The sequence below is a fragment of the Neofelis nebulosa genome, chromosome 8 (genome assembly GCF_028018385.1).
Source record: "Neofelis nebulosa isolate mNeoNeb1 chromosome 8, mNeoNeb1.pri, whole genome shotgun sequence".
Classification (NCBI taxonomy): domain Eukaryota; kingdom Metazoa; phylum Chordata; class Mammalia; order Carnivora; family Felidae; genus Neofelis; species Neofelis nebulosa.
Genome location: NC_080789.1, coordinates 37,807,254 through 37,822,294, shown reverse-complemented (window position 1 = coordinate 37,822,294; position 15,041 = coordinate 37,807,254). Strand labels below are relative to the sequence as shown.

The 15,041-nt window shown below is 35.5% G+C and overlaps 1 protein-coding gene across 19 annotated transcripts in view; it reads right to left on the bottom strand.

The window, feature by feature from the left end:
• PPFIA2 (PTPRF interacting protein alpha 2) overlaps positions 1-15,041 on the bottom strand; it is a 480,968-nt gene that overhangs the window by 146,309 nt on the left and 319,618 nt on the right. For all 19 annotated transcript variants that reach the window (XM_058741898.1, XM_058741906.1, XM_058741916.1 and 16 more), the window contains one exon: positions 5,015-5,131. In XM_058741898.1, the coding sequence (XP_058597881.1) occupies positions 5,015-5,131 (117 nt within the window). The remainder of the gene's footprint in view (positions 1-5,014; positions 5,132-15,041) is intronic.

Sequence of the window (15,041 nt, the reverse complement as noted above, 5' to 3'; positions counted from 1 at the left end):
GTCCTGTCTCCTGCTGCTCTCTCCCCTGACCCCTAGGCTTCAGTCACCCTGTCATCCTTCCTTCCCAAGAATGTGCCAAAGAAGCTCTTTCCCACCCTTGATGCATTTGCCCTTAGGATTTCCTTTGCCTCAAAAACTCTAATGGCATAGAGTTCTCCATATGGTTGAATCCCTGTCCTCTTTCAGGTTTCAGTTCAAACCTCACCTTCTAAAAAAAATCCTTCCGTGCCATGTCTATTTAACATCTCCCCACCCACTTTGTACCTGCCCCTTCAGCACATCAGTCCCTCTGACATACAACTTGTTTATTGCCTGTGCCTTCATCTGCCTTGTTCGTTACCACGGTCCAACCACCTAGACCAGGACCTATATCCTAGCGCTATCAATAAAGTTGTCACTAAATATTTATTGAAAAATGAATGAAAACACAGGATTAACAAATAATATAACCACACCATTTATTGCTTGTAATCAATGTGCCAAGAGTTTTGTTATTCGTAGTCAGTGTCTCTACTCTTTACAACAAAGCTGTAAGCTGGGTATGACTATTTACTGGTAAGTGATGCTCAGGGAGGTAAAAGTGTAAGGTCACACAGCTAGTAATTGGCAGAGATGGAATCTGAATCCAGGTGTACTGACATCAAACAAATCACTACTCCATGCTGCCTCTCTACCACCTCCCATCACAATTAATTTATTTTCCTTCAAACTCTAAGATCATTTTTGACACTACTCATTTATCATGTTTTGCAACAGTAATTTGGGCATACTTATTTTTCTCTCTAGTTTCGCAGCAAATTTAGTACCAGAGACTATGTCTTCTGAACCTCTACCAGTGTCTAACAGTCTGGTTATCCATATCACTTAGCAAATTTTGCAGCTGCAAAAAATAATTGGAATTTCAGAATATATACGTCAGGAGCATTGTTAACTCCTTTACAAGAGCAGTGTGTTTACTGCAAAAATTTCACAAATTCATTCCCTTCTAGAAAGCAACAGGAGTAAAGTTACTGAGCCCAGTTCTGAACTTATTATTAATGAGGTAAAACTTAGTATTCTGAACATTTTTATTACCCTGTGAGTATGTTCTTCTAGAACTGATTAAATTTCTGTCCCACAGAGACATTTAAACTAATTCCAGTTAAGCTTATTTCTTTCTTTTAATTTTTTGTTTTTAAAATGTTGACAATAATTACACAGCTTTTCTGTGAGTAATAAGGCCTGTTACAGACTGTGCTTTTAAGAGACTATTTTTATCAACTATTTTGTCAACAGAGTTCTCAAACCACTGACATAAAACATCTGTTGGCTAATTTACTACCCTAAACAAGGGGTAATCCTTGTCACTAGGATTTACAAGTCACTTTCTGACAGCTCCATAGTATCTAACAATAGTTTTGTGTATTTCTCCCCAACAACCATTTTGTAATTTATACACTAATACTACAGTCATGCTATACTGATAATCGCATAGATACTACCCAAAATAATATTTTTTTTGGTTTGAATATACTTTTAAACAATTCCCAACAAAAAATTAAGTGGTAGTATTTAAATTACAATCTTTTAACACTTGTTATTCAATGCTATTGATACACTTTAAATAATCAAGTTATAGAGGATAATAAAGGAAAGACGCTTTATAATGTTTATTGAGGTTATGAGTATTTATATAAGGATGATAACTGTAATGATTAGGATATCATTTAATATTTTACCTATATATGTCAGCAGTTAGAATATTGTGGGATATCTAACAAAGCATGGTGAATATCATCAGCAGTGTTGTATTAAATATGTAAAAGTTGCTGAGAATAATTCTAAAATGCTCTTAGCACACACACGCACACACACACACACACAAGGTAACTATGTGAGGTAATGAATATGTTAATTAACCTTATTGTGGTAATTATTTCACAATATATACATATGCCAAATCATCATCTTGTATACTTTAAACTTACACAATGTTATATGTCTGTTATATCTCAATAAAACTGGAAAAAAATGGCGGGCAAAGAAATGTGATATAAATGAATGAATAAATGAATGAATGAATGAATGAATGAATAAATGTAAAACTGATGGTTGCCAGGGGTGAAGGGGTTGTGAAATAGATGAAATAGATAAAGAAAATTAAGACATACAGTCAGTCTTCCAGTTATAAAATAAATAAGACATGGGGATGTTATGTACAACATAGGGAATGTAGTTAATAATATTGTAAAAACTTTGTGTGGAGACAGATGGTCGTTAGATTTATCATGGTGATCATTTTGTAAGGTATATAAATATCAAATCACTGTGTTATACACCTGAAATTAATACAATATTGTATATCAATTATATTTCAATAAAAAAGAAAAAACCTCAAAATACTTTCTTGAATCATCTCAGGAGTAATATGAATTGAAACAAATTACTTATTTTTAAATTAGAAACACACACACACACACACACACACATATATATATATATGCATGATATATATTTTAGGTTTACATTGGAAGAGGATAGGAGCATGATATTTTAAACAATACTAGTATATCATCATTTCAAAGCATTTGGAAATCACTCTTCCTGCAATCACGGGAAATTGAAAAAAAGAATACTAATAATTATAATGTTTAAAAATCTTTAGTTACATCCGTAAGGAAGAGTGAGTAAGTTAGCAACGGCACAGAATTTCCCTTCTAAAGTGGCTGAAATGCCTTCTCCAAGAACTGGAAGGCAAGTCAGAGACAAGTACTTTATTTACATCACCAACTACTCAGAATCCTCCATATATGCACCTTATCTGTGGAATCCAAGAGAGACACACATCTATTATACAGGGGTTCCTTGGTGGCTCTATTATACAGTTGATTGAGCATCCAATTTTTGATTTCAGCTCAAGTCATGATCTTGCAGTTTCATGGGTTCAAACCCCATGTCGGGCTTGGGAGGAGCCTGCTTGGGATTCTCTCTCTCTTTGTCCCTCTCCAGCTCACACTTTTTCTGTCTCTCTCAAAATAAATAAATAAACTTTCAAACATCTATTATACATAGGTCCTCATCCTAATCTTGTAATCAGTTTCTGAAAGTTAACCTGACATGAACTGTCTTACATTCTATTATGTCTGGATATTTAGGGGTTGTATGTTTAAAAAACAGCATTTGAAAAAAATATGTGTGTGAGTACTCGCCCCTCCCCCAAAAGTACTAGAAGAATGTTTTATATATTAAATGGTTTGTTAGAGAATAGACAAAATCTCAGGTTCTTTATGCCTTTCAAAAACATATTTCTTTAATTATAGTCTGGATTAGTATAAATACAACACTGTTAAAAACACAATATTTTGGGGGCGCCTGGGTGGCTCAGTCGGTTAAGTGTCCGGCTTTGGCTCAGATCATGATCTCGCAGTCTGTGAGTCCGAGCCCTGCGTCGGGCTCTGGGCTGATGGCTCAGAGCCTGGAGCCTGTTTCAGATTCTGTGTCTCCCTCTCTCTCTGACCCTCCCCGTTCATGCTCTGTCTCTCTCTGTCTCAAAAATAAATAAACGTTAAAAAAAAATTAAAACAAAAAACAAAAAACCCCCAATATTTTGTAGATTCCTATGAAAAGACTGCATGACCACAAAGTCCATTTTTATACCCAAACCAGTATACTTTAGAATTCTCTGGGGAAAGGTATAGTACTGTATAACTGATGACATAATTAAAATGAGACAGTAATACAAAATTACATTAGTTTCCCAAACTGAGTTTTGTGTGCAAACATTTTATTCTAAAGAGCTCAGTGGTTTGTTTACTGAATTAATGTCAGCTCATTTATCTGAAGGGAAGAGAAATAATTTTATTCAAATTTGAAATACAGCTCAGAAATCTAGCTTTCAGGTTTTAGTTTATTTTTAAAACTCAACTTGAGATTTCTATAAAATACATGGATAAAGGCTAAAATAGTGAAGCCTTAAATTAAAAGCTATTTGCTTCTCAGCCACAAGAATTGATGGCAGTCTCAGGAAATTAGTCTGGATTACTTGGCTTCCTTTGCTTTTACACTTGAAGGAGGAGACATAAGAAGCCCCTCCATTTGTTTCAACCGGTAACGAAGCAAGTGTTCAATTTATTTCCTGGTAAGAAGTCTGGTGCTATTGTTTTGTGGTCCAGTCACTTGCTTCTTAATCTCTGTTTTAAAACCCCTCAACATTCACAATGACACCAATTTAGCTACTTAATTCATGTAGTCTTGATGATTAAAGAGCTTAACCATCTGAAGATATAACTTGTAAAGGCAAATATTTAGCAGACTGTCTATTGTCATTGGATATGCAAATGCCTATATAATCTTATCTGATCCCTACCTACCAGCAACTGACCTTCTTCCTTTTGTGCTGGAAAAGATGGCTGAGCCCACAAAAGGTCCAAAGAGACTGCTAGGTTTTCTTAGCCTGGGTCTAAGCCCCACCAAAAGGAAAATCATTCCCTTCTAAACAACAGTAAAAGTCCCAAGACTTCAGATTCTTTTATATAACTTTTCTTTAACAGGAGTACTATTAGGACCTTCTTAAATACACAGAAAATACTAAATCAAATAGGAGATTACCAAAAAATTTTTGCTGTGATAAGCCACAGATTAGTCACCAACTATACATAATACCACTTGTAAATCAAAATTATTGTTATTGTACTTTAAAAAGTCTTAGATGTATATTATTGATATATCTAACTATACAAATATATTTATTTAATTATATATGTTCAATTTGATGCATAATTTAATTATATTTCAGAGGATCAAGTTAACAGCAAGTAATGAGAAATTCAAATCTATGCATATCTATGCATACACACACATATATTATTTTTAAGCAAATCAAATTAAAAGCAATAAGTGAAAAGAAAAATCATGGACTTATGACCAACAAATCAAAAAATAATAAAGAATGCTTATCACATGGATTTCATATTTCTGTCAAAAGATATATAGCAAGTGAACATTTCCATATAGGGCCAGGTCATATGTGTCATACCTTTTCATGGACTTTCTGACCAGGTTCCATCCCTTCAAGGTGTTCTGATTCTGTGGACCCCTCACTTGATGCCATTTTTCTTTGTATATGAACATTTTGTTCACGCAAGGCAACAATCTGCAAAATAAAAGCACTATGCCTTAAAAATCTAAAATATAGTATAAAGTATAGAAAAACTGAATTTATCCAAATGTGGTTTAGAGCTAATGAATATAAACAAATAATCAGAAAATAAACATTAGATTTTACTCATATTATTACTTAAAAATCTTTTTAAGATTTAAATTAGCATTTTGAATATTTATCGTACTTACAGGAATATGAAATTTATTGGAGAAAATATTTTCTAGTTGCAAATGTATCTATCTAGTTGGAAATGTGTCTAAATCAATGCCATGATCTGTGTATTATTCATTCAAAAAGTACTTTTAAAATTAATCTATGAAATGTGATAAAATTCATACTGAATTTTTAAAGTATAAAAGAAAGATAAAGGAAAACATGCAGGCTGAAGGCTAGATATGAGCACATTCTTTTACCCTAAGAGGTAGCACATCTGTAATTTTAAAATAAACAAATATATAAACTGGACATAATTTTGTGGCACCATCATGAATACTTAGAATTAAATTGGTCTCATTATCATTATTTTAATGGCGATTATCTTAGCACTGCTAGTTCAAATATAGTTAGTTTGCAAAATAATTCTCAGAAGGCAAAATTCTTGAAAATTTTCAGCTTAATATTCAGACATATATTTTAAACTACGAAAGATTCTCAGTTCTGGTTTAAGTAATCATAGTAATAAACAGGAAAAAAATAGCATTCTAGCATTTTAAATGATGTTTTAAAATAAAGTTGCTATTTATATATATTTTAAGGTATTTTATGTTGTTACCATAACTTACTTATGTCATGGCAAATTTTATTATATTATCAACTCAGATATGGAACTAGTGCTTCTTGGGGAAATCAATGCCCATAGTATTTAATGCACAATAAATAGTCAATTACATACAATTTATGTTTCAATTATGAGACCAATAATACATCACACAGATCAGTAATTAGCAAGTAAACATAAAACATCAAGAGGTTGGGTTTTTTGCCGTGATCACTGCCACTGCTTCAATGCCCAGATGCACAATGATGTGTTTGTGAGATCGGGTATCTTGTGTATGACCTGCAGCATTTGAGCACACAACATATCTTTTTGTAAGGGCATATCACAAATAATGAAGAACAACTCTGTAAATGCTCTTCTTGGAGAAGTGCAATCACCAAACAATTGGTTCCCTTGCTCCCATTCTTGCCTATCTACAATCATCCACAAAAGGGCCAGATGCATCTTTTAAACTTAAGTTACATTGTGTCCCTCCTTGCTTTCTAAAGAACCTCAACGTTTTCCCAACTTAAACTTCTTAACAAAGTCAATAATATTGTATATAATCCCTTCAGTCACAATGGCCTCATTTCTGTCTCTCAGATACACTGGGCTCTTTCTCACCCAGAATTTAGGAACTTAATCTTCATGCCTGAAACATTCTTCCCCAACTCAGACCACAGTTGACACAATCCCAGATTTCAAAATTCAACTGAAATATCCTTCCCTCAGAGAAAATGTGCTTTGCCATTAATTACTTGTTACGATGTCCCTGTTTATTTTTGTGTGTATTTCATTGATTAAAATCTACTATTTCTTAATTTAATCACTTTGCTTATTTATTTAGCAAGCAGAAGTCCTAATATCTCAAGGGAAAATAATTTTCAAAGGAATACCTTATTGAAAACAACATTTTCATATGAAGTAACACATCATATTATTATGTGCAAGGTTTATTTTATTCAATAAAAATGTGTTGATTTAAATAATGAATGGATAGGGATAAACAAAGAATGTAAACCTAATTCATTCAGAAATAACAAAAGATAAAGATTTAGAGTGTGTGGAAACCTACAGAGACATTTCTTTGATGTTAGTTAACATAGAAATGAATTACATCAAAGGAACACATAAAAAATAGTCCCTTAGTCCCTTTTATATTACATTCTTAACATCTTGTCTCTTGAATACAAGAATATTATATTACCACCAATACATAATGGAATTTTATTCTGAATTTTTAAAAATTCAAACATTGTACATGAACATTCCACTAACATAACATCCGTGACTTAAATATGTTGTGGGATGCCTGCGTGGCTCTGTCAGTTAATCATCTGACTTCAGCTCAGGTCATGAGCTCACAGTTCATGAGTTCAAGCCCTGCACCAGGATCTATGCTGACAGCTCAGAGCCTGGAGCCTGCTTCAGATTCTGTGTCCCTTTCTCTTTCTGTCCCTCCCCTGCTTGCACTCTGTCTCTCTCTGTCTGTCTATCTCTCTCACTCCCTCTCAAAAATAAAAGATTAAAAAAATTTAAAAAAAAACAAGTATGTTGACAAAGATAATAATACATTTAAAAATGTTCTGCATTTTCTTCCATTAGTTACTTAGAAGTGAAGAGAAACCTTTTTTAAAAACATTCAAACCAAATTTAACCGTTTACAGAGGAATTTCTTTCTTTCTTTCTTTCTTTCTTTCTTTCTTTCTTTCTTTCTTTCTTTCTTTCTTCTTTCTTTCTTTCTTTCTTTCTTTCTTTCTTTCTTTCTTTCTTACGTTTATTTATTTTTGAGACAGAGAGAGACAGAGCATGAACGGGGGAGGGTCATAGAGAGAGGGAGACACAGAATCCGAAACAGGCTCCAGGCTCTGAGCGGTCAGCACAGAGCCCGACGCGGGGCTCGAACTCACGGACTGCGAGATCATGACCTGAGCCGAAGTCGGCCGCTTAACCGACTGAGCCACCCAGGTGCCCCTGGAGGAATTTCTATTTGTTTAGTAATTCAGATAAATTTTAAATATGTCCCAGTGCCTAAAATAAAGTAGGTGCTATACAAAGGTTTACTGAATGACTCAGTGAATTAATGCCTTTAATAATAATAAAAAAAGTCAAAATACCAAATTCATATTGAAAACACTCTTTGCAAATACAATTGTGCAGCCACATTAAAAATATGACAAACTAAGTGTTTTGCAAAGTATACACATGACAGTTCCAAGAAAGACATCAATTTCAACCACTAACATGCAAACTGCACACTTCCTGTTGCTTTAATCAAGACCCCAAATCATGTTTTTGAAACAGAAGAATAGATGTAGAATACTCTGTATTCTTTATCACTGTTAAATGATTTTATTGTGTTCTATTTTTGCCCAATAACAAATTATCCTGAGTAGTTATGAAAGCAAAGCTTCAGCATCTGATTTAATTGTAGGTGCTAATAATGTTGATTTCTTTCTTTCACACTGGAAAAAGTGAGAGGTTTTCTCCTGTGAATGCAACTTTGGGGGGTGGCCCCCTCTTTAATGTGCTCAAGGGGCAGAGATGGTCACCTAGAAATTACAAGGGTTCCAACACAGGCCTCTGTAGGAAATTCTCCCAGCTGGCTTGAGAAACAAAGGCAGAAGATGGCTTAAGAACTAGCTTGCAAGCACAAGCATAATGAAAAGAAGCTGATGGCTCCCAAACATTCTCTGGCCTCTCAACTGACAGAAAACGCTGTAACAGGGACGGGGCAGTGACTGGTCTAGGATACCAAAGTAGACCTGGATCCCTCATTGCTAAACAGCATGACCTACTACAACTGGAATGGCATGGCAGGCAGGAGGAATAACTTCTGGGTAGTCTCTGGGGCTTACCCCGTGTTACATTACTGCAGGAAAGTACTGGAAACTCAGCACGGGCCAAGGACTGTGCTAAAAACTATTTTAATCTGCAAACAGTTTTCATGATCCACACTTAAGTGATTAAACTGGGATAAGCAGAGTATGATGAGAACTAAGTAGGAATCAAATTAAAGTTAACTTCTTGTCTACTCTGTCACATGGTCTCAGATGGCTTTGCATTTGGACTCTCTTAAGTCAGGGTTTATTAATTAGTAGTGGGTGAGGATGGGGAGAAAGCTTTTCCTTTCCAAGTACTGTTACCTTCCAACCCTGGAATCCTTTGTATATCATTAAGGTACGGACCCTTCCCTGGAGAGATTCACATACATCTTCAGGGTATCAATCCATTGAAGGCCAATGGAATTCTGGTTAAGAGGAACTGTCCACAATAATTTTACCTTAGCAACCATGGTTTGTCAACTGTTCATTGACATTTGTTTTTAAATGCCCAGCATCACTTTGATATTCTTTTTGTTAACAGCATCCTACATTTTCACTGGGGAATTATCCTTCCCTATTCTAATCCTAGAAAGACTATCAATTAGGGGGCCAGAGCTCAGGGCAAATCATGCGTACATGATCCAAGCCAGGGCAATCAGAATATTGCTTCGGATGTTTCTGGCAGAGATATGGGGGCAGGGAAGATTTTTTTTTTTTCTACTATGGGAGATAAGCTGACAGGATACAATCAGGATGGCTGTTTACCATCAGTTCTGCCTTATGGAGAAAAGCAAATGAAAAAGACACAGCCCTAATGAATCACTTCTGTTCCTAATTCTAGCCATTCTCAAATCATCTCTATCCTTGGCATTTCATTAATATGAGCTCCAAATTTCTCTTTTTTGCTCAAACTTGCTTTTCTGTCACTTACAACTAAAAGTGTCTTTGCAAGTGTAACAGGGGACGTGGAAGGCAACAAAGAGCATGGAATGTCTAAGTGGAGATTTTGAAGAGTGGCTAAGAATTTACCAGGGAGACAATGGGAGAAAACTGTCCATTTTGTCCATGTCCAAAACTGTCCATGTGGATAGAACACAAGATGTTTGTGTTCCCAGTATTATAGGTTGTTCAGTATTCCTGTGGAAAACATTATGTGGATAAAGATAAAAGAATGACAGCAAACTAAAAAAAAAAAAAATTAAAGTACCTCAACAAACACTCTGCTATCTCTGTGCTTCTTGCTGTATGGCTTATTGTTATTCTTTTAAATGTTTATTTTAAGAGAGAGAGAGTGAGAGAGAGAGACAGTGCGCGTGCGCGCATGAGCGGGGGAGGGGCAGAGTGAGAGAGGCACATAATCTGAAGCAGGCTCCAAGCTGTCAGCACAGAGCTGGACATGGGGCTCAAACTCACATACGGCGAGATCATGACCTGAGCTGAAGTCAGACGCTTCACTGACTGAGCCACCCAGGCGCCCCGGTATTATTATTGCTTCACCTTGACCCTTATTTGCATTTCCAGATTGCTCATCTAGCTTCTGAGAGCCTGACCCATTGTTTCTAGGCATTCCCAAACTATGGTATTTCCAAGCCAATCTTCCAAGTTTTGTTCTTGCCTTTGCCTCTGTCAGCTGCTTTTGGCTCTTCTCAATCTCTGACAAGCTCTGACCCCATAGAGTGGACTACTGGTGTCCTGTGTTCTCATGTGGAAAATACACCAGCTCTCCATTCCTTTTTTTCTACCAGGCTATCTCTGGGATCCCACTATGTCTTCCCACAGACCCATTCTTATCCCCTTTCCTTTGAGCAATTGTTTTCCTTAATGGCTTGGAGGAATTTATTCATTTTAATTAGGAATTAGGTAATTTCTACAAAGAGACCTGAAGATAAGAGGGAAGAATCAATGTGGATATCTGGGACAAGAACTTTGTAGTCAGAGGGTGTGGGAAATGTAAATCATTATTAAAAACAAAAGCTTGAGACTTATGCAAAGTTTCAGTGAGTTCTTCAAATGATGTAAATGTCCTCTTTAAAAGAAAGTTAAAACACAAGTAAAAGTTGAGAACTTGGATACTTAAGGTGTCAGAAAATACACAGAAACATGGATTCTTGGGAGAAATGTGATTTGGGAGAAAATAACAGTCTTGGGGATTTCTCTAGTGTTTAAAATGTCTTAATCCATTTTTTCAACAAACTTTCATTGATTGCTGTACTAAGTATCAGATGCCACGGGGGAAAATGCAGATAAAAGTCCTTCTCTCCAGGAGATTACATTCTAATAAAGGAAGGGAAAAAAAGAAAGAAGCAGTGAGAAAACAACAACAAAAGTCCTTCATTGAGCTCTTACAATGTACAAAAATTGTGCTAAGCACATTATATAAATTTGCTTCTTTGCATCAACTTTTCATCTATACCATCCTTTCTTTCCAAGTTTGAGATTTCTTGAAAGTAGAAACAAGTAATTGGTAACAAATAGTGTATTTGGGAGACAATTTCCAGAAGCATAGCATTCATTAAATATTTTTTTAAAAACCAGGTTGAGTCTTGGTCCTTCTAGATACTACTGGTTGTACGACTTTGTACAAGGTACTTAACCTCAAGTTCATGTTCCTCTGCTGAAAAATGAGGGACAATAATACCTACCTTTTAGTAAAGGACTTAGTCAAATAATGATGTATACTAATCATTCATTATGTAGTGACGATAATGGAAACTCCACTCACCACTTCAACTTCATCTTCTTATTCATACTTTATGCTCTAGTTCATTGAAGACTTGTAGTCACATACAAAATGCCATCTTGACTGCAAGTTTTTATATTCAAGTGAGTTGCCCTTTGTGAGATAACAGAAAATATATACACATGTCTCTGCCCCCAGTTTCTGGCACAGAGCTCCTAAAACGCTTGCAAATTCCTAAGTGAGAAGAACACTTGGAGCATCTTTTGATCTAATGATGGGACTTTGGGTGGGCTCCTAGATGGGGACTGGTCACCAGAAGGTGAAGCCATGATTAGAAACTTGGAATTTTTAATTCTACCCCCAATTATCCAGAGAGGGGAGAGGGCCTGGAAATGGAGTTAATGACTGATCATGCCTACGTGAAGAAGCTTCCATAAAAATCCCAAGTATGGGGCTCAGGGAGCTTCCAGGTTAGTAAACACATCCATGTGCTGGAGGGGTGACACACTCCCCCTCCACAGGGACTGAAACTCCCGGGCTGGGGACCCTCCAAGGCCTTGCCTTACGTACCTCTTCATCTGGCTGTTCATCTGTATCCTTTAGTAATGGTAAATGCAACTGTTTTCCTGAGTTCTTTGAGCTGCACCAGCAAATTAATAGAACCCAAAGACGGGGTTATGGGAATCTCTGATTACAGCCAATCAGTCAGGAACACAGGTGACAACTTTACTCATAACTGGCATCTGAAATAGGGAGGGAATAGTCATGTGGGACTGAGCCTTTAACTTGTGACACCATTTTCAGGGAGTGTCAGAAATAAGCTAAATTGTAGAACACATAGATGGGGTTTCAGTGAATGCTTGGTGGAAGAACACTCCCTACCACATCCATGCATGCATACATCTGATGTTAGAAGTGTTGTGAGTGTGGTAGTCATGTGAGAGCAAAGGAGAAACACAGGAGGTGGATTGGGGTTTTCCCCTACACATGCTTCTTCCTTCTCGACTGCTTCTGAGTCACCTTTTAGGTCTTCACTTATATGTCACCCACTCTGGGACAGGTTCTGGAACCATCCTCCTGCCAGGGATTTAAGTTATGTAATTCTTTAGCATTCTCCAATAACCCATGTCATACAAATTATTATTCTTTACCACAATTAGCTGTTGGTTTTCTGACTGCCCCTTTTGACACCGAGTGCCTTGAGACCAGAAACTGTATCTGATTATTTATTCCCAGCTCTTAGGACACTGATGGACAAGTAGGAGACACTCTAGAAATACTACAGGTTGTTGAATGAAAGTAGATGATATGACTGGAAAAGACCTATAGAGAGTTGGAAAAATTGGATGGAAAATTTCTTGAAAATTTATACATGAAGAAGAAAATTAGTCATCTGTGTGGAAGACTATGTGAACCTAAAATCTCCCCAATGTTCACACCACATGATTCAAGGTTAGAAAGGAGTCATGAGAATGGAAGAACTCACTGAGAAAAAAATAGGAAGAAAAGAATGAGAAGTAGTGGCATAGCCTTGTGGGATATTCACAGCTCTAGTATTAGGAGGCGGACAGGATGGAAGGCATAGGCTATAAAGGAGGATGGGAATGGGATCATGGGAGGGCAGCTTCATGAAAGTCAACCAGACTTTCTGTCTCATTGTGTCTTAAAATATTTACAAGTATACTGCAGCCTAAGTAATACTATTCAGGTGTACTGAAGTACATGCTATGTTTAAATGTTTTAGATTTACAACAGATCGACATTAGATGGAAAAATGGAATTCCAAGGGTATCTAGAAATTCATTTCTGCCAAAAGAATTCTTAAAATAAAAAAGAAAAGCAACGTAAATTAAATTAAATTTTCACTTGGTTTTACTCTTCATTTTTTGAAAATATTAGTGTATAGGACATTCCATGAAGTTATATAAGGAAGGAAGAGAAATAAGAAAAATAAATTTAGAAATTAAATTTCTAATTAAGAACTGCTAGCAATAATAATACTTGTATATGCTGAATATCTATTACATGCCACATACATGAAAAATAACTGACATGCATTATTTCTTTTCATCCTCCCAATAGTCTTATAAATTGGGTATTATTATTTTTATTTTACAAATGAGGAAACTAGCACAGAGGGAATAAATAATATACTTGAAATTGTACAGAAAAAGATGTGACATAGACAGTTTTCCAATCCAGGTTTGATAGCTTCAAAACTTGTTCAAGCATTATGCTATAATGACTTTTGAAAATTACTGAAGTGAGTCACTGCATACACAATCCAAACACTTATCTAGGTCAGGACTACAGTTCTGTGGTCTGATAGCAAGGGAATTTACCTGTCCTGATTTGGCAAAACAATTTAGATACAGTTAGAAAATATCTTCAATTACACCTAGGAATAAAAATCATGCTGCTTACATTTTTATTTATAACTCTTATGTGGCTCAAGCCTTTCAATTTACTTTGAAAATTGCCCAACTGCTTTTTAAAATAAATCATGTCTATGCCTCATGCTAATTCTCCAAGGATCTTCATTCTGATATTTGTGAATTCATACTTGCCTTTACCTACTTAACAACAACTTCCAGACAGTGCCCATGTCTAATTAACAAAGATTCTTTTCATCTATTTTTACCCCAAACTCAATTAACAATTCCAAGAGTGAGACTTACAGAAGTCTCACTACACTAACACATAATTTGCTTCTACACATACACTTATTCTAATTTAGCTGAACTCCATGTTTAGATTCCACTGACGTTGCAACATGAAAAAGCAAAAAAAAAAAAAAAAAAAAAGGCAACTAGTAGAACACTAGAGATTTACAATTTACACTTAAGCAACTCTCTAGTCGCAATAGTTTGGATTTGTGTTTTTATATGGGTTTGTGTTAATTGGGAAACTATAAAGATTTAGATATTTATTCAAACAAGCCAATAGCTATTTCACTTTCTAGCTTTGGCTCTTGGCCACTGATCTGTAAGCACCACTGAAGCATATTAAAACCAGAGTAAAACACCTTCATGTAATCTAATGCATTTTGGTCAGCTCACATGTAATATTCATTTTCACTATTTTTCAGTGAGCATGGATAACCTGAAAACTTGTGAAACTGAGCAGATTCGATGAATGATCAAATTGTTTTGAGATAAGAATCAGACATTTGCACTGTGAGATTCTGCCTTTTTCAGGTTCAAAAATATCTAAACAATAGTTTAATAAATGAATCCATATATCCTAGTGAAAAATCAAATAGCTTGGAGGTAAAAAAAGATTCACTTCGTGGTTGTTTAGAATTTTTACCATCTGCTACCTCTATTGTGTCAACAAATATTTATTGAATAAATGAGAACACACTATGTACCTTTATGTTTAACCTGCTCCTCTTTGGCTAACCAGCCTTTCCAATCCCCATTAGATGAATTGACTGGGTGCTCAAATTTAAATGCAAGTCACAAGTAAGTTTCTGGTGATTTTTTTGATGGAAAATACAGTACATTAACAGTACATGAACTTTGGTTATTTCCAAATTTTACATATGAAATGATTTTGCTTATACCTAAAAAAGTAAGGATTCCTTATATACTTTTTAAAGGTGAAAAAAATCCTTTTAACAATTTAAAAAAAATAAGG